Raw genomic sequence first — 21,445 nt, 5'->3', positions numbered from 1 at the left:
TTGATGGTGTTGAAGGAGGGAAAACGCGTTGTGACGCGTTGGTGGGGTATTTCTAATCGCCACTTTTGATTACCCACTGTACCTTGTTCCGCTGTAGCTTGGACGCTATTAGCCTCTGGGCTGCCTACAGCTGCCTGCTATTACACAGGCACCTAACGCCTTTACGGAACACTCTCCTCATAACGCCTCCCATATATCACAACCTCCAACGAACAACTACGACACTGCTCAGTACTTCGTATATCCATCTTCGCCGAGGAGTCTGTTCCTTAGCCTCGGCTTACTTCAGTTCATCTCACACTAACTAGCCCGTCGCTCTGTCCGACCCAGAATCAGGCGTACTCAGCGGACATCTATTCTGATTCGGGCCTGATGAAGGACACTGCTGTCCACGTATTAACGTTGAAAGGTCATGAACCGTGATGGATCCCGGCACGCCACTGTCACCGTCTCGTTCAGAAGACCATGTTGATCTGACCGACGAAAGTGAGGCGGGCTCTGCTTACCATACAGCCGATGAGCTGAGATCTTTATCCTCCAAGACCCCGTCCCCATGTCCTTCTGAACCTGGTCGTCCCTCATCAGCTTCCGCAGCGATATCTCCAGGTGGCTCGGCATCCCAACAACTTAGGATGTCTCCCCTTAAACGCACAGCAGCCGAGCACAATGAAGGAGAGCCCAATCTGCCCTCGAAACGCCGCAAGGGCGCCTTCAACAGCGCGTACATGGATCTATTGAACAGGGACATCGAGGACGCCGCAAATCGTCTCGTACTTGGAAAGAAGCAGCCGTACGAGCAACAGCTCAGACAATCCCAGGTCGGACTTACGACGTGGACGCCTCTGGAAAAAGAGCTCTTCTTCGAAGCTATCTCCCGGTTAGGGCGAGACGACTTGCCAGGTATCGCTTCGAGGATCCGGACCAAGAATCAAATGGAAGTCCACCAGTACATCAAGCTCCTTGACGGTGCCCTTCACGACATGCGAAACGGCTCCGGGCCTCTCCGACGGGAGGACATACCGGACATGGCCGACTACCCGGCTGCGACGGAGCTGAGCCATGAATGCTGCGTCGTCCTCGAAGAGGCCGCCGACGACTTGTCCCTGCGCATCGAACGTCACGAAAAGAGAACCGAAGAGAAGAGATGGGGCGAGTACTGGTTAGTCGATGCCGATCTCGCTCGGCGCTTGGGCGACCATCGCGGCAATGACGCCCAAGACCGCCTCGAGTTCGCCCGGTTGTTCAGGTGCTCGGATTGGTTGGCACTCTCCGAGCAGGTCTTTATGAACTCCGCCGACGCCGAGAATAACTGGCGCTCGCTCCAGGACGGCAAGGGCCCCAGCATCTGCGCCACGGCCTTGGATGATTTCCACACTCTGGCCGTCTCTCTCACGCGCAAGCTCGTCATCTCGAGCCTGTATGTCGCGCAGTCGAGGATAAAGGCGAAACAGACCATCCATCCTGATACTCGGAGCGTGGTCAAGTCCAGCGATGTCGAAGCCGCTGTCGCATCTCTGGGGCTGAAGCCAAACTCAAGGCGGTTTTGGGCGACTTGCGCCAGACGGCTCCGGCTTGAAGTACACGACGATACGATTCCCGAGGAATCCGACGGCCAGGCACTACAGGGCCCGCCGTTGTCTCACGACGAAGTTGAGGAACGCCTTGGATCGGAGTCTCCGGCTCCGGAGCAGCAAGATCCATCACAACTAGACAACACAGCATCGAAGACCCTGCGACCTTTCGACTTTGATCCCATCGATCGCTCGTCTGCCTTTGAACCCGATTCTGATGACTCCGATACAACGGACAATCTCAAATCAGATAGGACCTCGCCCCTGTCGGGCGATGGGAGTCAAAGGCAAGAAGAAAGAGGCGGCGAGGAAGATAGCCAAGAGGACGAAGGCGGCCAGGAAGAAGACCTCCAAGTCCACGAAGAAGCCAGAGAGCTCCTTGTCTATTCGACCCACGCGGCATCCCAAGTCAAGCGCTCCTGGGAAGCCGTTAAGATGCGCATCAAGATGGAGCGCCACCAGGAGGCGTACGCTGACGCCGTCGACGCCGGTGCGAGCTTCGAAGAGGAGGCGGAAATGTGGAGGGTGCTGAGGCGGCCAGCGCCCAACGCTGCTACGCGACCGGCCGTTCCGAAGCGTCCGCCCAAGGCGAACATGAGCTTGAGGGAGATGCTTGATTTCGGGGACCGCTGGAGGGATAAGTTGGCCTACGCCAGCGAGTGGGAGACGATTGGGCGTTCTCAGCTCCCGAGTAAGGATGGCATGACGTGACGGGGTAACAGCTTTGTTTGGATCTGGAATGCAATGCCTTGACGTTTACCCCCTTGTATCGGGGTAATCAAGACCTCTGAGTGATATCACACGCGTTATGACGGAAACTGTGAACAGGAAACAGGGCGTCTTTCGGCCGTGGCTTATTCATATTCCTCGCATAACAATGGGTATCAATCCGGCTCATCCACGAGTGTCTACTATCTACATTCTAATGATGTTCATTTCGGCTTCCGTCCGGGTCCAGAGCTACCACGGCCACGGCCACGGCCACGACTACGGCCACGGTCCTACCCGCGACCACGTCCGCGCCCCCGACCTCTGCCGCCCCGACCCCGACCCCGGCCCCTACCCCGACCGGCTCCCCTGGCCGGCTTGGACGGCGCGACGCTCTCTTCGGAGCTCGACCCGTCCTCATCGTCATTGCCGCTACCTGTACGCCCATCCTCATCGTCACTCCCGTCTTCGTCGTCCTCGTCTTCTTCTGGCTCTGTCGACTCGGCCGCCTTGCGCTGTGTTCTCGGTCTGCCGACCGCTCCCCTCCTCTGGCCCCGTCCACGAGGCGCAGACTTGGGCGGCGGCGACAGTGATTCGGAACCATCATCGGTATCCTCGACAGTACTAGCTCGGGTCCTGGACGCGATAGTGGAGGCGCGCTTTCTCCTCTTGGCACCTCCCGCGCCGGGGGCGGCGGCTGGGGATGGGCGCGCAGACGACTTTCGGGGCGCCGTCTCGCCTGTTGTAGGGTCATCGTAGTCGAACTGGGGCGGGGACGTCGGGACATCGCTGGGGTCGGCGCGGACGCGTTCCATGATGAGGTCCTCGAATTCGGCGGGCGGGAGGGTGAATTCGCGAAAGCGGTCTTCGTAGTTCTCGTCCTCCTGAACGTCGAAAAAGTCTTCGCGCAAATCAATGGCCTCGAGGTTATAAAAGGTGCGTAGCTTTGTCCAAATGTGGGGGATGCGGGTGTGCGGATGGACGGCTGGGTCGATGGCATGGTGGCGAAGATGTTCGCTGATGGCAATCATTCGGAAGTGCTTGTGCATGCCTGCAAAGAATAGTGAAAGGATGAGAAGCTTATTTCGAGCGCGGGATGTCGTCTTTTTGGGGGGATTCGAGAGGTGAATAACCCACCTGCTGGCTTCCACCGCACGACGCCCTTGAAGAGGGAGCACACTTGATCATCTGTCCATGCGTCGTTGGGCCATCCTTTCGCTGATTCTGATGGAGGGGGAGGCGCAGCTACGGCTGATGTGTTGGGTGTTTCTGAAGCTGTCGGGGTGTCGACGTCCATAGCATCCTCATCTCGAGCTGGTGTTGGCGTGGCGACGGCCGTGTTGCCGCCTCCTCTTGCTTTCTTTCTAGGAGGCATGACCAAAGGACCAGGAGACGTCTTGTAAGGGTTGTGTCTAAGAACAGATGATTGGAGTAATAAGAATCGTAATTTTTCGTAAGCACGCGTTGGTTGTTGGTATGATCGTAGTGTAGAGGAATGCGAGAGATGAAAGCTCCCGGCTGAAAACGAAGCTGCGAGAGCTCCCTTCAGCCTCCCCGCGGCAGGTCAATTTGGCGGGCGATCCCAGGGGACACCAAGGCCAATGAGAAGCTCCCAATTTCTGCTCCAGGCACTTGCATGTGTTATGTATTCGTACTTCGTACGTCCTTTCCGTCAGTAATAAGGTACCATGTACCGTCAGACAAAGTAACAAGCAAGTCCCCAGTTTCGGATGTATCCTGGATTTTCACGAACAAAAATAAACAGCCCACAAGTTCAAATACGAATAGCTTTACGAAATCTACTCTAAAAATTGGGAAGAAATCTGCGAGATGCAGGTGAGGCTGTAGAGCCGATATATGTATCTAGTTATATGTTCATCAGGTACTTTGTGTACAATTCCCAGTCTCGATACAAGAAGCGTGCATCCGTGGCGTGATGTCTTCGTACCTTATTTGTACCCAAGTGCCCGGGTACTTATATTACTGTACTTGTGCATCGCGTCGCGTCGCGGGGCACAATTGCCGCCTTCACTCCCTCGGACGAACTCCTCCAGAACAACAGCGTCGGGCATAATACAATCGCAATGAATCGCCCCTGCCAAATGTTATTCGAACATGTCTAACGTAGACGACCGCGACGGCAACGTGTTCGCAGTTCCAGACCTCTGGAAATCGTCCCAATGGCCGACTTCAGACGAAGACTCCCAACTGGCAGAGGCTACGGGGTCCTTCTTCAATCTGGACTTGAATGGTGTGTTCTTGATGGCCATCCCAGAGCTTACACCGTGGAATATCTATACGTATCAAGTGTGCAGTATTTGACTGTTTAATTGTAGATCGAGAGAGGCCTTCCATTTTCCAGCTGCGGCCCATAGAATGTAACGACTTTTTCGTCCTCCGCGACGCCGACCATACCAATGATAATAATGAAAGCCCACTTCCACCCGCTGCCCCTGCATCCGACGACAAGTTACCTTCCGAAGGAGAAGACGAGGTGGATCAGACTGATACTGCTGGAGACTTCTGGCTGTCTCTGGGGAAGCCTGCCCCTCCAGCACCAGAATACAGGACCTGGGACGCTTTCAATGGCGTCGCACAGGAGGGAGACGAGCCCGTTTTCATTACCGAAGCTGGGCCCGGTGCCTTCGACGCGCTGATCGGTCTGGACGGTGATCCTCTGCGTCTCGGGAGTGCCGATTACACGACAGTAGAGCCAGGCCCATATCGCGAGGCCTTGCTGTCTCTGGCCCTCGGCAGAGAATCAGTCTTCTTCGCCTGGCATGAACAGTCTAGGTCCTTCAAACCAACACTACCAAAAGTGAGACTACCTGGCTATACAGGCCCCATCCTTGAAGGTGTCCGAGACAAGTGCCTGCGTTGCGGAAACGCCATTCGGAACCTCAAGACCTTTGTGGATGACACATACTCGACGGATCCCACCCCGTGCCGCGTCGCCCTCGCCAGCGCGATAGACAAGGCGCTCCTGGTCGTGCAGAGTCACATTGCCAACTCGCATCAGAAACCCGAGTCGATCATACAGCTCGAGTTTCTGATATACCGAGTCTCCGAACTGGTTGTCTACATGAAATCCTTGGTCACGCGAATACAAGCAGAGCATCTCGATGAAGACGTCCTCGCCTTGATTTACGAGCAAGCCCAATCGGCAGAATACGGGCATGTCCACATAAGACATACAATGCGAGAGCTTCTGCAACAGGTTGCACGGCCATGGTTCGATTTCTTAGAAGAGTGGATTGGCACCCGGCCGGAGCTCGGTGTGGCCCTGAGCAAGAGCGATGTTGGAAAGCGCAAAGGCTTCATCCAGGTAAATGCAGAAGTCCACGTCGACGACCTGGGATTTGAAGTGGAGAACGTGGATTTCCACCTAGACACGAGCAGAATGCCGGCATTCATGCCGGATGATATTGTGCGGGCAATCTTCGAGTCCGGCCGGAATTTACGTTTCATCAGGTCAAGCCACCCAGGGCATTTTCTTGCCCAACCTCACCCAGAGACCATCAAACCACCGACGGTGCAATGGCACTTCGATTGGGACTCGATCTATCAGTTTGATCGAGATGTCAAGTCTTACGAGCAGGCCTTGCTAGATGCCATCCACACCCACGGTATGGGAGCGATGCCTCATGACGACGCATCAGCGGTGAAAGCACAAAACACTGGCAAGTACGAACTTTCTCTCTTCGGCAGTGATGAAGCCGAGTTGCAACGCCGGCTCTTGCGTTCCATGGCCACACTTTCTCAACCCAACCAGGCCGTTCCCTCGGACGACAATCTCGTGCGGGCCGTGAAGAGTTGCCTGTCGACCGAACCCAGGGAAACCGATGTCCGCAGCGACTTTAGCAGCCCCCATTGGTCACTGCTCCCGGTTGTGTCGGTAGGGTCCATCGTCTTTGCCCAAGCTCGAGTGATTGGCCGAGAGAGTCTGAAACTATTGTTCGATGCGCACAATCTCCGGAGCCACCTGAGGTTGCAGCGGGATTACCACCTTTGCCGAAACGGCATGTTTTGCAGCCGCCTGTCTCACGCGCTCTTCGACCCCGACCTGGAGACGGCGGAGCGGAAGGCTGGGGTCGCGCGGCAGGGAGGCGTCATGGGACTGCGTCTGAGCGGCAGGGATACTTGGCCTCCGGCGAGTTCGGACCTTCGGCTTGCCCTCATGGGTGTACTCACAGAGACCTATGAGGATCCCGGGCGAAAGCCGGGAGATACTCACCAGTTACCGGGCGACTTGAGCTTCAGTGTTCGCGACCTCTCGAGCGACGAGATTGACAGATGCATGGACCCCGATGGCTTGGAAGCCCTCGACTTTCTCCGTCTCGTCTACAAGCCGCCGCCGGCCCTTGGGTCTATCATTACGCCCATGATCTTGATGCAATACGATCGCGTGTTTTGGCTGCTCCTCCGTGTCCTGCGTATGGTATATACGGTCAACCGGCTCTTCCGCGACGTGACGGGTAAGGAGTCCAGGTGGGAGGATCCGGACGGCGCGTCAGTCCGGTTTTGCTTCGAGGCGCGGCACTTCGTGTCAAGTCTAAGCAGCTATTTCCTCGACGTTGGGATCGAGATGCCGTGGCAGGATTTCGAGTGCAAGCTGGATACGGTAGAAGACGAGTTGCTGGGCCGTAGAGATGGAGTTGAGCCGAACTCGGTTCCGAGCCCGGACAGGCTCCGAGAGCTGCATGCGTCTGTCCTGGAGAGGATCATGTCGGCCCTGCTCCTACGGAAGCGGCACCAGCCAGTGCTGAAACTCCTCGACGACATATTCCGGGTGATATTGCGTTTCGCGAAGCTGTCGAGGCTGCATGCGGAGGGGCTGGATGTCGGGGGAGACCAAGGGCGACCGGCTGAGTTGTACAAGTCGTTCAGGAGGAGTGTTGAGGTGTTCCTGACGGTGTGCCGCGGTCTGGCCGAGAAGACGAGCAGTAAGAGCAGCCGTGGCGAGGGGAGTCAAAAGAGAGTTGGTATTCCCGAAGATAGCCCTATTGCGCAGCTCGTGGTGAAGCTGGACATGCTTCAGTATTATTCGCGGAATAAACACTAGATACCCAGGAGCAACGTTATAGTGAGTATAATTTATCTACGAATATTTGGAAATTCACTGCCTAGGTATGGTGAAATAGGCCGCTTCAAATCGATGTCTGCCCTTGATGTTGTAACTTGTAAGTTACTCGTTCGTACCTTATATGCATAATCTTTAACGTGCGATGGAATTACAATGACACTGTCTGCCCCGCAGGCTACAGCGAGGTACAACGTACGGAAACGATGCCCCGCATCGCGTCTGTCCACAGACCCGCGTCAGGTAACTCCGGATTGACTTGTCGACTTGTCACTTCCAAAGTCCTTGTATCCTCACCGATATCAGCACCTTATATGGAGTATGCGACGACGTCACGCCCGGCACCATATCCTCCCTTATAAAAACAATGTCCCGCGTAGTACGACCTGCGAGGAATCTCACCCTTACGGAGGAGTTGGAGAAGCTCGAACAGTCCATCACATTGACACTGCAAGGTACGCTGCTACGGTCACTATCAGTCCATGTCCTGGATCACTGACGGAACGGTCTTGGTAGAAATCGACCACAACTTCAGCAAGGCACATCGCATCGTGACCACGAGTATCCTCCCCGTAGTCGAGCAGTACGGCGAACACTCCAAGAACGTATGGGAAGCCTCCAAGTTTTGGAAGCAATTCTTTGAGGCTTCTGCCAATGTCTCGCTCTCGGGCTACGAGGAGCTAGCAAACGACGAGGAAGACGAAACCACGGCCGCCGAAGACACCACAGTACAGGACGACTCGATCGACGCCGGATACACGCCACGAGCGGGAGGCGGCAGCGACGATGAGACGCAAAGCAGCGTGGCTGATCAGACGGCATACCGCGGAGACGACTCCCTTTTGGACGAGGACGACCTAACGGGTAGCACCCCGCGGGTCCCTGCCACTCGAACGATCAAGGCCAATTTTTCCAATCTCGAATCGCCTTACGAGGCCTTGCGGCGCGAGCTCAAAGGCGAGCCTCCAGCGCCCGATGCCGCGGACGAACCGGGGGAGGACGAGGAAGACTCGACCGTCATCTTCGCCCAGCACACCGCCCGTTTGCCCGACATGTCCATGACGCCCCGATCATCCCTCCCGCAAGAAGAGCCGTCCACCCAGCGCGGCAGCAAGGATCCCTTGCTCCACCGTATGCTGGACAAGACCTACAGGGTACAGGCTACACCTCACAAGGGGCCCATGCTGCGCATCTCGCCGCTCAAAAAGGGGGGGACGGGGACAGACGACGACAAGACAAAGGGCAAGGAAAAGGATACCGTCCCGTCATGGCAAGACTCGCCCATGTCTTCGCCCATCATGGAGGCACCCAAGATGCGGAGCGAGGCGTTCATGTCGCCCGTCAAGGCGATGGCGCGCCAGCGCCTGGCGGCCGCGAACACGGGTCCGAGGACGCCGGGGGTCAGCGTCCAAACCCCGGCTGCTGGGAAGACGAGGGACTTTTTCGCCCAGCAGAACCCGAGCCCCGATGGGCGGACGGCGAGACAAAAGTACGAGATTGACTGGGACAGCGACAGCGACGACGATGGATTTGGGGGTATGAGTCCGCCCAAGACAATACAGTTTGCGTTGCCGCCTTCGAAGCTCATGCAGACACCTGGTATGTTACCCTTGGAAAAGAAGGGAGGAGAAAAAAAGCTCCGCGGAGATGGATCATGTTCCTCGGACCTTTTGCTAATTTCGGGGTGTCTTCTCTAGCGCGCGAGGCGAGCAAACGCATCGTGGACGATATCCTCCTTACGGCTGGTGCGGAACCTGAGGGCTCGGAATATAGTCCTACCATGGTCAAAATGAATCAAAACATACTGGATGATAGCTTCTAGGGAGAACCGGGGCGAAGTTGGGAGTTTCTAAGCTCGCGAGGCGCGAGTTGGTTCCATTGGGGGCATCCATCAACTGTTCAATCCATTCCCTGACGAGTGCCACGGAGGAAATAGCTGTTCTCCTGCCATGGTCATTCGATTCCACCGACGCCAGACTGTTGCTGTTGGCGTTAAAGAAGAGCGTGATGTGATGCGTAGCAGTCAACGACAACGACCATCACAGTTGGTCGCCTGCCGCACGGACCGGTTATGGGACCCGCCTGTCGTATTCGTATCACAACCAGGTCGAGGGGTTTATGTTGTACTCTGCGTGTAGTGTACAACGCACAATGTCAAGGTACATACGGAGTAGCTTGGCTACCTAGTAATTTCAGCGTTGAACAGGTCTATCCTATCCCTGCATCAGAATTGGCCCTGTCCCTTGTCCAATGCGGTACCGTTCTGTACCTCTGCCAACAAACGCAAATTACCTAGGTCAAGAGTGATATGTATCCCGTAGACTTTAATGCTCGAGTCACTGACTTGTTGAGTCAACGTTGGGTACCAATTTCTGTAGACAAGTCCGATGACAGTAGTTGATGTCCGAAATAAAGAAACCCGCCACTGACGGGGGCCATGTTGGTAATGACATGATGGCAGTATTTTATGTACATATTCGCGAATATTGGGCACTACACTACCTAGGTAGTCAGTAGATGTGATTTGTGCAGATCTTTCTATCTCGTCCGTTTTGTGGACCAATCGTCTGTCGTGTCTCTCAGGGGAGAGATTCAAGGTACACCAATGAGAGTTGTTGATGGATGGCGTAGCTTCGGCGGCCCGCGGAGACCTCTGTTTCCGGTCCTCGACACAAGCCAACATCTTTGTATACGTGGAGTCACTGGTACATGTCTTCCCAACTTAATCTCCCCTCGGTGCACCCCATACTGCAACTCTAAATGAACAGGTACTCCGTACAATGGTAGAGACTTTGGGTAAAGTCGAACCATCCACATGGGAACCTGTCCGAGAGACCGAGCCCAGGGGTTCAACGATTACCAATCACAGAAGACTACGGCCCATAATACTTGCGTTGTGTTTTTAAGCACCTGGGGTACTATTATTTCCACTGTACGCTACGTTGTAACCCCTAATCTGGCCATGTACAGATGCGGGTCCCGGAGTTCATTTTACCTGGGGCCGATACCACTGACAGAGACGAGAATTCTGAGATTGATGATACTTAATTACCGGCTGCATAATCCACCACCGTAAAGCAAAACTTCTGTTTTCTCTTCCTCACCCACCCCTCCCCTTCCCCCCTTTTTTCTTCTTGATTGCTCCGGTAGTCGCTCGCTCCTTCCCATACGCTGAGACCACGATAGTCCAGCGGTCCAGACGACACTACTCCGAGGAAGGGGAAAGGATTTTCTTTTTTGTTTGGTTGCAACGGGGCTTCCTATTTTTCCCTTGCGCCTCGTCCTCATCGAGAGGTATACGAACGCCTCTGGAGTACCGACCACTGGCTTCACACGATCCTCGAACCGACTACGACGCGTTGGTGTCCTAGCCCTGCGAATCTGGGTGTTTCTCTTTTTGTCATTGGATATAGAATAGAGCTTTGCGAGGACCCCAACGCCAGGGGAAACCCCGACTGAAAAAGAGTCGAAGAAAAAAAAGGAAACCACCATGGAGGCCAGCGCGAACGCCACCGTCACGTCCATCTGGGCGGGCACCAAGCTCGGCAATGTCAACATGCCGCCTCAGATTGACACGCTCATCGAAGCCGTCACCAACGCCAGCTCATGGACCATCACCTTTACCATTTTGGCCATCCTGGTCGCCTATGATCAGCGTACGTCTCGCCGCGCGCTGTCGCCCTTTTTGTCCTTTTTTTTTTTTTTTTTAGTTCTTGGCTCAGTCTGTACACTCGATCCAATGAAACGCGGCTCTAACTGTTCATGTCCGGCGACGCAGTCAGCTACATTATTAACAAGGGTTCCATCGTTGGGCCTCCTATGAAGATCCCTTTCATGGGTCCCTTCTTGGAGTCTGTGAACCCCAAATTCCATGAATACCAAGCCAAGTGGGCTAGCGGTCCCCTGAGCTGCGTCTCGGTCTTCCACAAGTACGTGTCGCGTTGCTATCCCTTGTTTCGTTTCTTCCATGCGACTCGTCAGTCTAACATTGTTTTTCTCTCTCCCCTCCCCCAGGTTCGTTGTTATCGCCTCGACTCGCGACCTTGCCCGCAAGATCTTCAACTCTCCCGCCCACGTCCAACCCTGTGTGGTTGACGTCGCTCCCAAGCTCCTCGGTCACGACAACTGGGTGTTCCTCGACGGCAAAGCACATGTGGATTTCCGCAGGGGTCTCAACGGCCTCTTTACGCGTTCGGCGCTCGCCAGCTACCTTCCCTCCCAGGAAAAGGTGTACAAGGAGTACTTTGAGCGGTTTGTCAATGTCACCAAGGACGCCGGCGGCAAACCCGTCCCCTTCATGGTGCATCTGCGCGAACTCATGTGCGCCGTCTCTCTCCGCACTTTCGTTGGATATTACATCTCGGACGACGCAGTGGAGAAGATTGCACACGACTATTACCTCATTACCGCCGCGCTCGAGCTCGTGAATTTCCCCGTCATCATCCCCTTCACCCGGACCTGGTACGGAAAGAAGGCGGCCGACATGGTCCTGGCCGAGTTCTCCAAGTGCGCCGTCAAGAGCAAGGTGCGTATGGCCGCTGGCGGTGAGGTCACCTGCATCATGGACGGATGGGTCAAGTCCATCATCGAGTCGCAGAGGTGGCGCGAGGCCGAGGCCAAGGGTCAAACCGAGGGCATGGTCAAGCCTACGCCGTATCTCCGCGATTTCACTGATCTCGAAATCGCAAAGACCGTCTTTACCTTCCTCTTTGCTTCCCAGGACGCCACCAGCAGCGCCTCCACCTGGCTCTTTCAGACCATGGCCCAGCGCCCCGATGTCCTCGACCGCGTTCGCGAGGAGAACCTGAAGGTCCGGAATGGCGACCCTAATGCCGAGCTGAACATGGAACAACTCGAGTCTCTGAAGTATACCCGGGCCGTTGTCCGCGAGCTGCTGCGTTACCGTCCTCCCGTCATCATGGTCCCCTACAGGGCCAAGAAGGCGTTCCCTGTTACGGATACTTACACCGTGCCCAAGGGTAAGTCGACCTGTGGAACATTACGATCGTTGCGAGGGAGTGGAAGCGTGGTGAAATGTTACTGACAATGTATCAGGTTCGATGATCATCCCTTCGGTCTGGCCGGCGCTGCGTGATCCCGATGTGTACGAGAACCCCGATGTCTTCGACCCCGAACGGTACTACACCGGCGATGCGGAGGTGAAGGGCGCTAGGAACTATCTCGTTTTCGGAACGGGTCCCCATTACTGTCTTGGCCAGCTGTACGCTCAGCTCAACCTGGCGCTGATGATCGGGAAAGCGTCTGTTCAGCTGGACTGGAAACATCATCCCACACCGTTGTCCGAGGAGATCAAGGTGTTTGCTACCATCTTCCCCAAGGTCAGTTGCTGCGGCCCGTGTTTGTTCCTTTTTCTTCTCTTCCGTCGTTTAAACATGCTAACTTGGGACTAGGACGATTGCCCTCTGACCATGGAGAAGCGCAAGTGGTAATTGTGACGCGGAAAGGTTCCGACGGCGCGAGGTGGTAGTCCCCATACCGGCACCCGTCTCTGAGTGTCATGACAGACTGGCGATTCTCGTCGACAGACTCGAGGTTTTCCTCGTCTCGACTGGTTGCGATGCTGTCGCCGATGGTAGAGGGATTACCCAACAGTAGCGCTCGTCCACGGATGGACGACGTAACTAATGAGGCCTTTCATCGCGCGAGGCCCTAATAATTGTAATGGTTTTGGCATGTACATACTTGACGATCATCTTGGGTTTCATTCTTCTTTTTTATTTCTCCTTCTTCTCCCTTGTCTAGGGCATTATTCCCTCGTCATGGTGGAATCAGTTTGGGCATCAGGCGTCTCGACCTGTAAGACGCGAGAGGGTGGCGAGTTGGCCGCGCGCCTGGTAGGCTAAGCTGGGTGGGATGGCATAACAGGTTAGAGTTGAAATGAAGCAGTAGAATTTTTCATCGCGTCTCTCGGATGGCATGGCCTTCTTTGTAGGGCATTAGTCGATGTGGATGTTCATGAGAAAGTCGGCAGGTCACCTCTTCGTTTTCGGGACGAGTGATATGTAGGTAGTTCTAGTCGAGCTCATGTGACAAATGACGGGCGTGTAGATACAACGTATCCGTACTTTGGAGGTACGTAGTTGTACGTCAGTGGAAACGCGTCGTAGGGGTACGTATCTATCACCTGTGCGACGTCCGAGTTGGAAAGCTTCCCAGTCCCACTTCAACTTGCCCGGAGCCGAACAAAAAGCCATCCACCATTCATACCACCACCCAGCCCTCCAGCTTCCAACACTCGTCGAACAAACACACTGTCTATTTTCCGGCTCAACGATTAGCCTGTCATGGTCTCCCAGAAGATTGCCACCAGGGGTAGCAGGCTCCTTCACACGACCTCCCGATGCGTTGCGCCGTCGCAGCGCGCCCTCTCGTACTCGTCCCGTGCCTACCTCTCGATCCGTCACAACACCTCTGCCCGAACACCCGCTACCCAGTCTAGATGGGCGACTCTTCGGCCGCTGGCGCTCGGGACACCAGCCAAGAGCCCACGCACTTACTCGACCGAATCTCCGAGCGATGCGGACGCAAACCGCCATGAAATTTCGGACCGAGGGACTAAGATTTGGAATTTCGAACAGGTGCGTGCGTCGCGTTACCCAGGCCAATATTCCCAGACGCCCCAGATAGAACGGATTGGACCAGGATGGATTCGTAGAAGCATGTGCTGACCAACGCCGGGCCCATCGCCCGCTCCAGATCAATGAACTCACCAAGAACCCAGGCAAGGTCGTCCTCGTCGGTATGTTTCCCGCGCCCCGTCGCATTCCGTCCCTTCGCTCTCCTTCTCCCACGAAACCCGCACCACCTTCCTCGCCATTCTCCATCATTGAAGGCTTTGGCTGACAGGCTCTTTCTTCCCTCAGATACCCGCGAGCCCAGCGAGCTAGAACACACGGGCTACATCCCCGGTGCCGTGAACATTCCCGTTGGCACACGACCCGAGAGCTTCTGGCTGCCGGAAGAGGATTTCGAGGACAGCTATGGATTCGCGCGGCCGCCCAAGGACGCCGAGGTCGTCTTCTATTGCAAAGCCGGCGTGCGGAGTCGCGCGGCCGCCGTTCTGGCCAAGGAGGCCGGGTGGACGAATGTCGGAGAGTACCCTGGAAGCTGGGTGGACTGGGAGGATAATGGAGGCAAGGTGCAGAAGTGACTGACTTCTTTGGCTACCGTGTTCGAACCTGACATGATAGGAGACATGGTGGAGACTGTAAAAATTGCAAACCAGGCTTACAGATACGCCAATGGGGTAACCAAATACAACTGACACTGCAGAGATGGGAAGCACATCTCGAGACGAGACGAGAAACCTTACGTGGTCGGGTGTTGGAATACATAGATCTGTTGTACACTCGTCACACATGATAACATCGCAAGTAAGCTGGGCGATCCACGCCCCTTTCCTTCTCCTTGCCCTTCTCTCATTCTATGCCCTTTGTGTTCATTCGAGCCAGCCCAGCCCAGTTCCCCCCAAGAATGCATTCCAAATGGTAACTAAAAGAGGAACTTTGGTGCGTCTCCACCTTTGTCCGGGTTTTTGGCAACTGGGCTCCCGTGCGCGAAGAAGAGAATCTTGATTGTTAGCGACAGACCCAGATGGAGGGCGATGACGACCACAAGCAAAATCTTGCTCGTCTGACGGTCGGTGGCGCTGAGGACAGGGTAGAGGTTGCGCAGCAGGAAGAAGACGGAAAGGCCGAATCCAATGCCCACAAAAACCCAATTGAGGATCGTGATGGGCGACCAGCTAATGAGCGCGACGGGTATCCAGATAAGGTTGGCATATCCGTAGAGGGCCCAGCACTCGAGCAGGTTGGCCGACTCGGAGCCAAAGTAGCGAAGCGCGAGGAAGAGTGCGACGGGGATGAAGAGGGTATAGCCGTAGATGAGCCCGGCAGCGCCTAGGGAGAGAGGGGGATCGTCGCGTTAGTTTTACAGTCTCTTCTCAGGGGTTTGAGATGCGCAAACGGCGGGAAGGCCACGTACCACTCAGTAGCTTAAAATCGTAAGCGAAAGGGTGATCGCCGGTTTGGGCGAGGTACTGGCTGATGGTGCCGCCGAGGAACAGGATGAGAACGACGGTGGTGGCGATCCAAAACGGGCCGTACAGGTCTGGGTTGCCCTCGAGGACGTCGAGGAAATTGGCTCGTGGGTAGAGAGCGGCCCAGCAGCGGGACAATACGGCCGAAGTATCGACATCGAAGTATTGCGCGTAGAACGGCATGCTCCAGAGCATGCGCTTGCCGGACGACGTCGACGAGGTCACTGGAGGGGGGAGGCCCGACGAAGGCGCCTTGCGGCCGCCGGCGGTGGTGTCATTAAAGTTGGAGTTGTGGAATTCGAGGTCTTCCTGAAGGTCGGTGTGGCCGAGGTCGCCCTAGAGGAGTTGGAAGGATAGCATCGTCAGTTGGCAAGTTGATACGAGGCCTATCAAGGGATAGCGAAAGGTGTCGGGAACTAACATCGTCGTCCACATCTACCACCGCATCGTATCCTGAGCCCGACATTGTGCCTTTTCAGCAAGCAGGGGAATTGGGCCTGGTGGTTCCTGTTTCGTAAAGTAAAGTTGTACTGCAATTCAATGTCCACTCCGTCTTGAATGGCGGGGGATGTTGTGCACGACTTGGGAGCCTGGAGCTTCGGAGCAGAGCAAAGGTGTCGTAATGCTGGAAACTGTTCCTGACAGGTTGGCGACGTGTCATGTCACGTGATTTTTGAGTTTTATCCATTCCGCCACCTGTCACCAGTGGCCACTAGGAAAGGGACAAGATCACGCGGGATTCTCGATGCATTGTCAAATAAGACGTCATTTCAGTCGTTCACAATGGAGAGCAACTGGAATGCCTTCGCCTGTGGTGTGTCGGAGCATCTACTCCTGAGCACCGGAGAGGAAAGACCCGCGTCTGTTCGGGGGGAAGACCAGCGAGATCACACCAAGTAGTGTCTTGATGAGCTGGGTCGATTTACTATTCAGTCAAGAATATCCGCAGGAACTGGAATTGAATCGTAGCAGTGATATATGACTCCAAACGTGACTACATGACCGCGGACAATGACGGAACGTCACGGATAGACGAAGTGATAGCTATGGGTGCACTACGACAGAGGCGCCACCATGACAGGGCGCCGTGACCATCGAGAGCGACGGAATTATAGGGTACCAAAAAGGCGGACACTGTCGAATAAACAGATTCGCCATGGCTGTGTTCATGGAAGCTGGCCCTCAGGTGAATAGTCGAAGAAACAATACGTGGGTACGAGTCGACAGCTTCGAGAACTCCGGTTCGAATCGATGGGTTGAGTCATTTCCAGGACCGGTCAGAGACGGATGTAAGATTCGATTCGGATTTCGTCATGTCATCGCCCTGGCTGAGAAGCGAAGTGGAAAAATCACGGCAACTTTTGCATCATTTGAATATCGCCTATGAATCGCATGCAAACCACCATAGGTAGAGAGGGCTCAAGGATTACGCTCCCCTGCCCCGCAACATCCCATCCCCAGCCAAATTTCCGATACCAGTCCCAGACGCCATATCCATGACATGCCAGCGCACCGAGGCGGCGTATCGTTTACTTAAGCTTCTTCTTGGGCCGAAGCTGGTTGGAGTGTCCGCAAGCGCGCTTGCGGCAGTTGGTAGCACGGGGTGGGAGGCGGGCCTAGAAAAAAGAGGTGGCAAGTTAGATATGTTGTCGAGGCGTACAGAAACCCTTTACCAGGAAAGGGGGGGTCGAAAGGGGAGACAAAATGCGGCGCTTCTTGAGCGTAGATTGTCGGGTGCAATAAACGGCTCGACTTACGTAGCACTTGCGGCAAATTTGCTTGTCGCAGTTGTACTTGGAGGCCAGAGCCTTCAGCGACGGCTCGATAATGCCACCACGGAGACGAAGGACGAGGTGGAGAGTCGATTCCTTTGCGATTGTCAGCGCCCATGCCACCAAACAAAAGGCTCCTTTCTCTCCGAGGTCGTCCGATCCCGTGCCTGGGCCACAAAGCCCTCCATCGCCCTCCCAAACCGCCTTCTCAACACATCCCCATCTTGAACCTCTCGCGTAGGGAATGCCAAAGTCGCCACTGACCTTCTGGATGTTGTAGTCGGACAGAGTCCGGCCGTCCTCGAGCTGCTTTCCGGCGAAGATCAGGCGCTGTTGATCGGGGGGGATGCCCTCCTTGTCCTGAATCTTGGACTTGACATTGTCGATGGTGTCGGAAGACTCCACCTCAAGGGTGATGGTCTTGCCCGTTAGGGTCTTCACGAAACTGAAATGCGAACCGCCATTAGCTACCCGTCATTCGTCCACAGATTGATAGGAAAAGTCGGAGCCTGGGAGGCGTCGGCTAAACGAGTCGGTCGGTCGGCGACGAAGTGCACTCACATCTGCACTGTAAAATTGTCAGCATCTTCAACGCCTCGTCGGGATAGACGTTCTTGACTTCTGGCTATACTCACTTGTGCCGGTTTTCGCGAACTGGTGATGTTGCCGTGGGAGTTCTTCTGCCAGACGTCTCGCAAGGTGAGTGGTGGGGGCTTGCTTCGGCTTGCAATTGAGGAAAATAGCAGAAAGCCCTAAAAGTCACGAGGCCATGGTGGGCCAAGGGCACGGTGGAGCCTTATCGGCCCACAAGCTGCCGAAAGGTGTCCGGCCCTGTGTGCACCACCCTGTAGAAATCAGAGTCCCTCGTACTTTGTACGATAGTGACAACGTACGAATATGTATCCTACGCCACCCAAGATTGCACCTTCAGCTATGCATGAGGCTCTCGCGAGATAAAATAGTGGCGGAATCTGACGCTCCTGCCAAAAGGTGCTTTCATTTAGTGCATAGACACTACAGTCCCCAACATCTTCATTCTGCGCCATGTTCGCTTGCGGTCGTCCCTTGCTTTCGCTGCCTACGGCGCCACGCCCTGATGAGAAGCTCCAACATGTTGACTGCCTTTAACAGTGACTCGGCCGAAAGCCCGGCTAGCTGAGATGCAAGATCGTAGAATGCCCTCCCTGCTTCAGGGAGGTCTTCGATATTTCGATAGGAAAAGTATCGCGACGAGAAATCCGGCTCATGGGACTCATCCGTCCCAAAGCTGACGGCATCCTGCTGAACAGCGCGAAGCCTCTGGTTGACAATATCCTCCGTTTCTTCTGGCTCGGGTGGTTTGGGCCGGGTCTCAACCAGCGGGAACAGCTCGGAAAGGAAAAACTCCCCGTCTACGTGTGCTCAAAGGTGGTCAGAATACTCCATATATAATATACAGCCGGCATAAGGGTTTGGCCTACCTTTGCTGTCAATCTGGAGCGACATGTGTGAAAAGTACTCATCAAGCTCCTCGGGAGTCATCGATGCAATGTCTGCTGTTGTTGCCGTCCGGACATCGATGCTCTCTCTGCCTTGCGCCCTGTCAATGGCCGGTGCCATGATTTCGAGCCACTTTTGCCAGTCAAGTCGGGGAATCCGTAAAAGCTCCCCTTGAATTGAGAGCGGGACATTCTCAAAGGGGAAGCAGTATTGTGTTGCAAAGACAATAATGGATATAAGCAAGATCTCTGGGTGGTGTATGGCTCGAATTCGATGAGCATCGTCTGGGAAGGTATAGTTGAGGTTCATGATGGCCGGTATCCTTCGCGCCACGGACACAACCTCGACTGGAAAACGACGTATCAGTTACGTGTTGTTGGCAGCTAACTCAAAGTCCACGGCAAAACTCACTTGGAAGGCCTAGTTCTCGAGCGTACTGTACGATTACAAGGACGTCGTTAAGAGGAGGCATGACCATTTCATAGTTTTCGTGATACGAGAGGGCGAGGTTCATAACGGATGAATGTAGCTCTCCATCCTCGAAGCTGGCCAAGTCCGTGGCCTGGAACAGCTTCTGGTATGTGGCTGGTAATCTATCCCACATCTCTTGTGGAAGCTGGCGATGCTAGAACGGTGTGTCAGTGGTTATTGCGACTCAGCCCACGGAGTGAATGGTGCCTCACCGCATGCTTGTAGATGATATTTGACCCCTCCGCCCACCGCACAAAATCGCCGATCCTGGCGGGGATCCGCAACAGTAGGCATCCTAGGTAGCAGAGTGCAAGTGTATCCGTCAGCTTCGGCGTGGGCCACGACTCTGTGCCTTCCGGACCCCAGCTCCGTGACCTCTGGCGACTGTGGGAAGACCGAGGCCGTGGCTCCTCTTGAGCAGTAGCTTCTTGGGAGCTAAAGACAGACATGTTGCCCTCCGATGCCGAGTTGGCATGATCCACCGTGTCGGCGGCCGTGCTTCCACGAAGGCGAAGATCCCATAGATCCCGGGCTACGGTCTCGAGCTCGGCCTTGTAGCCCTTGGCAGTGACGAGCCAGTTGATCTGTTGCCGCAGGATCAGCTGAAGACATTCTAGATAGAGGTCACGAGCAGCTGTGCCGGCGAGTTTTTGTTTCTCGCGCTGCTTGACCTCTTTCTGCTTGCGGCTGACTCGGCCAGTGTTGCCGAATGCCTCGTCGCCAAAGTCGAATTGAATGACACCCTGCCTTGGGTAAGCTCCTGGGTTGTTCCACGGACGCCGGCGATTGACTAGCCTACCTCGACTCGGTGGCCTCTTGCGCAGTACCTGTGCCCTTCATCCCAATACCATCGCTTCGAGCCACACTCGGTGCACCGCTCCCCCTTGGGGAACTTGCGCAGATGCGTTGGGCCCTCTAGATCCATCTAGCAAGTCGACTCGCTGGTAAAGTTTAGACTGTTTTTTTTTTTTTTTTTTTTTTTTTTTTTTTTTTTTGAAATAGATCGCGCAGCTTTGAACGACCAACTTCCGTCGATGGTTGAGAATGCTGCCTAGGAAAGGCAGGCGGCCTTGGATCGCTCACTTCGTGTGTCCGCTACAGACAAGGAGCTCGACTTTTCCACTGCCAAAATCATAGCTACCAGTGCAGAAGCGCAGAAGACCTGAGAAACTGTTCGAAAGTGAAGGTCAGGGCAAAGTTCGTCCCACGACGTTGAGAAGAAACAAACATATTTAGGAGACCTTGATCAAAGACGAGTAGTTCATAGATACCTTAGGTAGATGGTAATTACGCTGAACTTGGCCAAAGATCATCAAGAAAGACTGCCAGGCATCTGAATCTCTCCCTTACCCACCTGGTACCTTATGTAAGTGTATTGGTGGGGAAAAATATGTACCTGATGGTCTCTCAGAATGGAGAAGCTTGTACTACAAGTACCCAGTACCAGGAACCCTCGGCATCTTCTCCTGGTGGTAAAGGCTCACGCGACTCGGGTCCAAAACATGTGAATCTACGGGGCAGGCGAGAAGCCAAACCTATCCGTCCCCAAGTTCATATTCACGGCATGGGCTATTCAGTAACAGTTTGTCTTGTTCCAGTATTGTCGTTTTTATTGGGCATGTTTGTCGCCAAAGCGGAGCTCTCCCTCTGTTTTCGACCTATCGCAGTGCTAACGCAGGGTCGTGGATGGGATGGTTGGAGACGCAGTGGGAAAACATAAGGAAATGGAAATCGCTCATGCCATCTCATGGTCTTGCCGAGACCGCATAACCAGTATCATCAGTTCCTGTCCAGATAGAGCCCCTTCCCCCCTTTGCCCACGACTCGTGGGCGCTCAGCGAATCAGGACATCTCGGAAGATGTGCCAAAGCCGTCCGACTTTGACGACAACCATACAACAACAGAGCTGCGTCGCGGCAGCTCATCTGCATTGACGCAGGAGGGGTGATTGGCTTATTTCGGGGCCTCCTTGGCCTCAATAGCGGCCTCCTCACCCATGGCAGAGAGGATAACGACGTCTGTAATTTTTTGCATGTGAGAATCATGATAGTGATCGAAAGTGTAAAGCTGTGGGATATGGTAACTTACTCGTGTCCTTCTCCTCCTCCTTGAAGAGGCGGTTGATCTTCTCGCCAACCTCGCCGTCAGGAAGACGGACGTCGTCCTTGGTGTCACCATCATCGTCCATCAGAGACAGGAAGCCGTCGTCGGAAATGTCAAGCTACCGAAGATATGTCAGGCACTGAAGAGAAAACAGAGGACGCATGGAAGAGTATAAAAAGAAAGGGGGGGGGGGGGGGGGGGG

At 54.8% G+C, this 21,445-nt stretch overlaps 12 protein-coding genes across 12 annotated transcripts in view; 6 read left to right on the top strand and 6 right to left on the bottom strand.

The window, feature by feature from the left end:
- Nucleotides 1-422: 422 nt before the first annotated feature.
- On the top strand, nt 423-2,282 carry ACRALDRAFT_1081561 (uncharacterized protein; the record flags this gene model as incomplete). Its single annotated transcript, XM_071019181.1, has 1 exon — nt 423-2,282. One exon carries the CDS (start codon nt 423-425, stop codon nt 2,280-2,282), a length of 1,860 nt encoding a protein of 619 aa, XP_070873615.1.
- On the bottom strand, nt 2,187-3,781 carry ACRALDRAFT_1063382 (uncharacterized protein). Its single transcript, XM_071016789.1, has 2 exons — nt 3,417-3,781; nt 2,187-3,330 (listed from the first exon to the last, which is right to left on the bottom strand). The coding sequence occupies exons 1-2, from the start codon at nt 3,652-3,654 to the stop codon at nt 2,573-2,575; spliced, it is 996 nt and encodes a 331-aa protein (XP_070873614.1). The 5' UTR covers nt 3,655-3,781; the 3' UTR covers nt 2,187-2,572.
- A 613-nt stretch (nt 3,782-4,394) lies between these two features.
- ACRALDRAFT_1050015 (uncharacterized protein) lies at nt 4,395-7,390 on the top strand (the record flags this gene model as incomplete). The annotated part of the gene is made up of 2 exons (XM_071015624.1): nt 4,395-4,534; nt 4,626-7,390. The coding sequence occupies 2 exons, from the start codon at nt 4,395-4,397 to the stop codon at nt 7,339-7,341; spliced, it is 2,856 nt and encodes a 951-aa protein (XP_070873613.1). The 3' UTR covers nt 7,342-7,390.
- Nucleotides 7,391-7,651: 261 nt separating this feature from the next.
- On the top strand, nt 7,652-9,580 carry ACRALDRAFT_2060388 (uncharacterized protein). Its single transcript, XM_071021920.1, has 3 exons — nt 7,652-7,814; nt 7,876-8,958; nt 9,057-9,580. Exons 1-3 carry the CDS (start codon nt 7,727-7,729, stop codon nt 9,179-9,181), a joined length of 1,296 nt encoding a protein of 431 aa, XP_070873612.1. The 5' UTR covers nt 7,652-7,726; the 3' UTR covers nt 9,182-9,580.
- A 3-nt stretch (nt 9,581-9,583) lies between these two features.
- On the bottom strand, nt 9,584-10,042 carry ACRALDRAFT_209944 (uncharacterized protein; the record flags this gene model as incomplete). The annotated part of the gene is made up of 1 exon (XM_071022943.1): nt 9,584-10,042. One exon carries the CDS (start codon nt 10,040-10,042, stop codon nt 9,584-9,586), a length of 459 nt encoding a protein of 152 aa, XP_070873611.1.
- Nucleotides 10,043-10,489: 447 nt separating this feature from the next.
- Nucleotides 10,490-13,352, top strand: ACRALDRAFT_1063380 (uncharacterized protein). The gene is made up of 5 exons (XM_071016788.1): nt 10,490-11,015; nt 11,138-11,288; nt 11,374-12,338; nt 12,415-12,698; nt 12,771-13,352. The coding sequence occupies exons 1-5, from the start codon at nt 10,850-10,852 to the stop codon at nt 12,807-12,809; spliced, it is 1,605 nt and encodes a 534-aa protein (XP_070873610.1). The 5' UTR covers nt 10,490-10,849; the 3' UTR covers nt 12,810-13,352.
- A 312-nt stretch (nt 13,353-13,664) lies between these two features.
- ACRALDRAFT_2028958 (uncharacterized protein) lies at nt 13,665-14,530 on the top strand (the record flags this gene model as incomplete). Its single annotated transcript, XM_071020564.1, has 3 exons — nt 13,665-13,958; nt 14,023-14,119; nt 14,244-14,530. The coding sequence occupies 3 exons, from the start codon at nt 13,665-13,667 to the stop codon at nt 14,528-14,530; spliced, it is 678 nt and encodes a 225-aa protein (XP_070873609.1).
- A 341-nt stretch (nt 14,531-14,871) lies between these two features.
- On the bottom strand, nt 14,872-15,884 carry ACRALDRAFT_2109922 (uncharacterized protein; the record flags this gene model as incomplete). The annotated part of the gene is made up of 3 exons (XM_071023444.1): nt 14,872-15,278; nt 15,364-15,754; nt 15,840-15,884. 3 exons carry the CDS (start codon nt 15,882-15,884, stop codon nt 14,872-14,874), a joined length of 843 nt encoding a protein of 280 aa, XP_070873608.1.
- A 317-nt stretch (nt 15,885-16,201) lies between these two features.
- Nucleotides 16,202-16,918, top strand: ACRALDRAFT_1093499 (uncharacterized protein; the record flags this gene model as incomplete). Its single annotated transcript, XM_071019677.1, has 6 exons — nt 16,202-16,278; nt 16,316-16,350; nt 16,391-16,439; nt 16,485-16,505; nt 16,568-16,758; nt 16,827-16,918. The coding sequence occupies 6 exons, from the start codon at nt 16,202-16,204 to the stop codon at nt 16,916-16,918; spliced, it is 465 nt and encodes a 154-aa protein (XP_070873607.1).
- Nucleotides 16,646-17,906, bottom strand: ACRALDRAFT_2036453 (uncharacterized protein). Its single transcript, XM_071020803.1, has 5 exons — nt 17,826-17,906; nt 17,752-17,758; nt 17,455-17,635; nt 17,176-17,286; nt 16,646-17,034 (listed from the first exon to the last, which is right to left on the bottom strand). Coding segments are annotated over exons 1-5 (387 nt in total). The 5' UTR covers nt 17,827-17,906; the 3' UTR covers nt 16,646-16,947.
- Nucleotides 17,907-18,148: 242 nt separating this feature from the next.
- ACRALDRAFT_2139158 (uncharacterized protein) lies at nt 18,149-20,065 on the bottom strand (the record flags this gene model as incomplete). Its single annotated transcript, XM_071024155.1, has 5 exons — nt 18,149-18,581; nt 18,651-19,016; nt 19,081-19,294; nt 19,353-19,883; nt 19,940-20,065. 5 exons carry the CDS (start codon nt 20,063-20,065, stop codon nt 18,223-18,225), a joined length of 1,596 nt encoding a protein of 531 aa, XP_070873605.1. The 3' UTR covers nt 18,149-18,222.
- A 452-nt stretch (nt 20,066-20,517) lies between these two features.
- Nucleotides 20,518-21,445, bottom strand: part of ACRALDRAFT_1042221 (uncharacterized protein) — a 2,571-nt gene continuing 1,643 nt past the window's right edge. The window contains exons 3-4 of the mRNA XM_071015252.1: nt 21,229-21,361; nt 20,518-21,158 (exon numbers count right to left, since the gene is read on the bottom strand). Of these exons, the coding sequence (XP_070873604.1) occupies nt 21,094-21,158; nt 21,229-21,361 (198 nt within the window). The 3' untranslated portion in view covers nt 20,518-21,093. The remainder of the gene's footprint in view (nt 21,159-21,228; nt 21,362-21,445) is intronic.

Source organism: Sodiomyces alcalophilus (genome assembly GCF_042370955.1).
Source record: "Sodiomyces alcalophilus JCM 7366 unplaced genomic scaffold ACRALscaffold_6, whole genome shotgun sequence".
NCBI classification, from domain to species: Eukaryota; Fungi; Ascomycota; class Sordariomycetes; order Glomerellales; family Plectosphaerellaceae; genus Sodiomyces; species Sodiomyces alcalophilus.
The sequence above is the reverse complement of the archived record's forward strand: the minus strand, read 5'-3'. Positions and strand labels throughout refer to the sequence as shown.

Excerpts from the sequence above, each read along its gene's own strand:
- ACRALDRAFT_1063382 (XM_071016789.1), bottom strand. The coding sequence starts at position 3,654 with ATGCCTCCTAGAAAGAAAGCAAGAGGAGGCGGCAACACGGCCGTCGCC. Across the intron at positions 3,331-3,416 it reads CGTGCGGTGGAAGCCAGCAG|GCATGCACAAGCACTTCCGA; the intron begins GTGGGTTATTCA and ends TATTCTTTGCAG.
- ACRALDRAFT_2060388 (XM_071021920.1), top strand. The coding sequence starts at position 7,727 with ATGTCCCGCGTAGTACGACCTGCGAGGAATCTCACCCTTACGGAGGAG. Across the intron at positions 7,815-7,875 it reads CATCACATTGACACTGCAAG|AAATCGACCACAACTTCAGC; the intron begins GTACGCTGCTAC and ends CGGTCTTGGTAG. Across the intron at positions 8,959-9,056 it reads GAAGCTCATGCAGACACCTG|CGCGCGAGGCGAGCAAACGC; the intron begins GTATGTTACCCT and ends TGTCTTCTCTAG.
- ACRALDRAFT_1063380 (XM_071016788.1), top strand. The coding sequence starts at position 10,850 with ATGGAGGCCAGCGCGAACGCCACCGTCACGTCCATCTGGGCGGGCACC. Across the intron at positions 11,289-11,373 it reads TGCGTCTCGGTCTTCCACAA|GTTCGTTGTTATCGCCTCGA; the intron begins GTACGTGTCGCG and ends CCCCTCCCCCAG. Across the intron at positions 12,339-12,414 it reads TACTTACACCGTGCCCAAGG|GTTCGATGATCATCCCTTCG; the intron begins GTAAGTCGACCT and ends ACAATGTATCAG.
- ACRALDRAFT_2036453 (XM_071020803.1), bottom strand. Across the intron at positions 17,287-17,454 it reads CCGACTACAACATCCAGAAG|GAATCGACTCTCCACCTCGT; the intron begins GTCAGTGGCGAC and ends ACAATCGCAAAG. Across the intron at positions 17,035-17,175 it reads AAATTTGCCGCAAGTGCTAC|GCCCGCCTCCCACCCCGTGC; the intron begins GTAAGTCGAGCC and ends TCTTTTTTCTAG.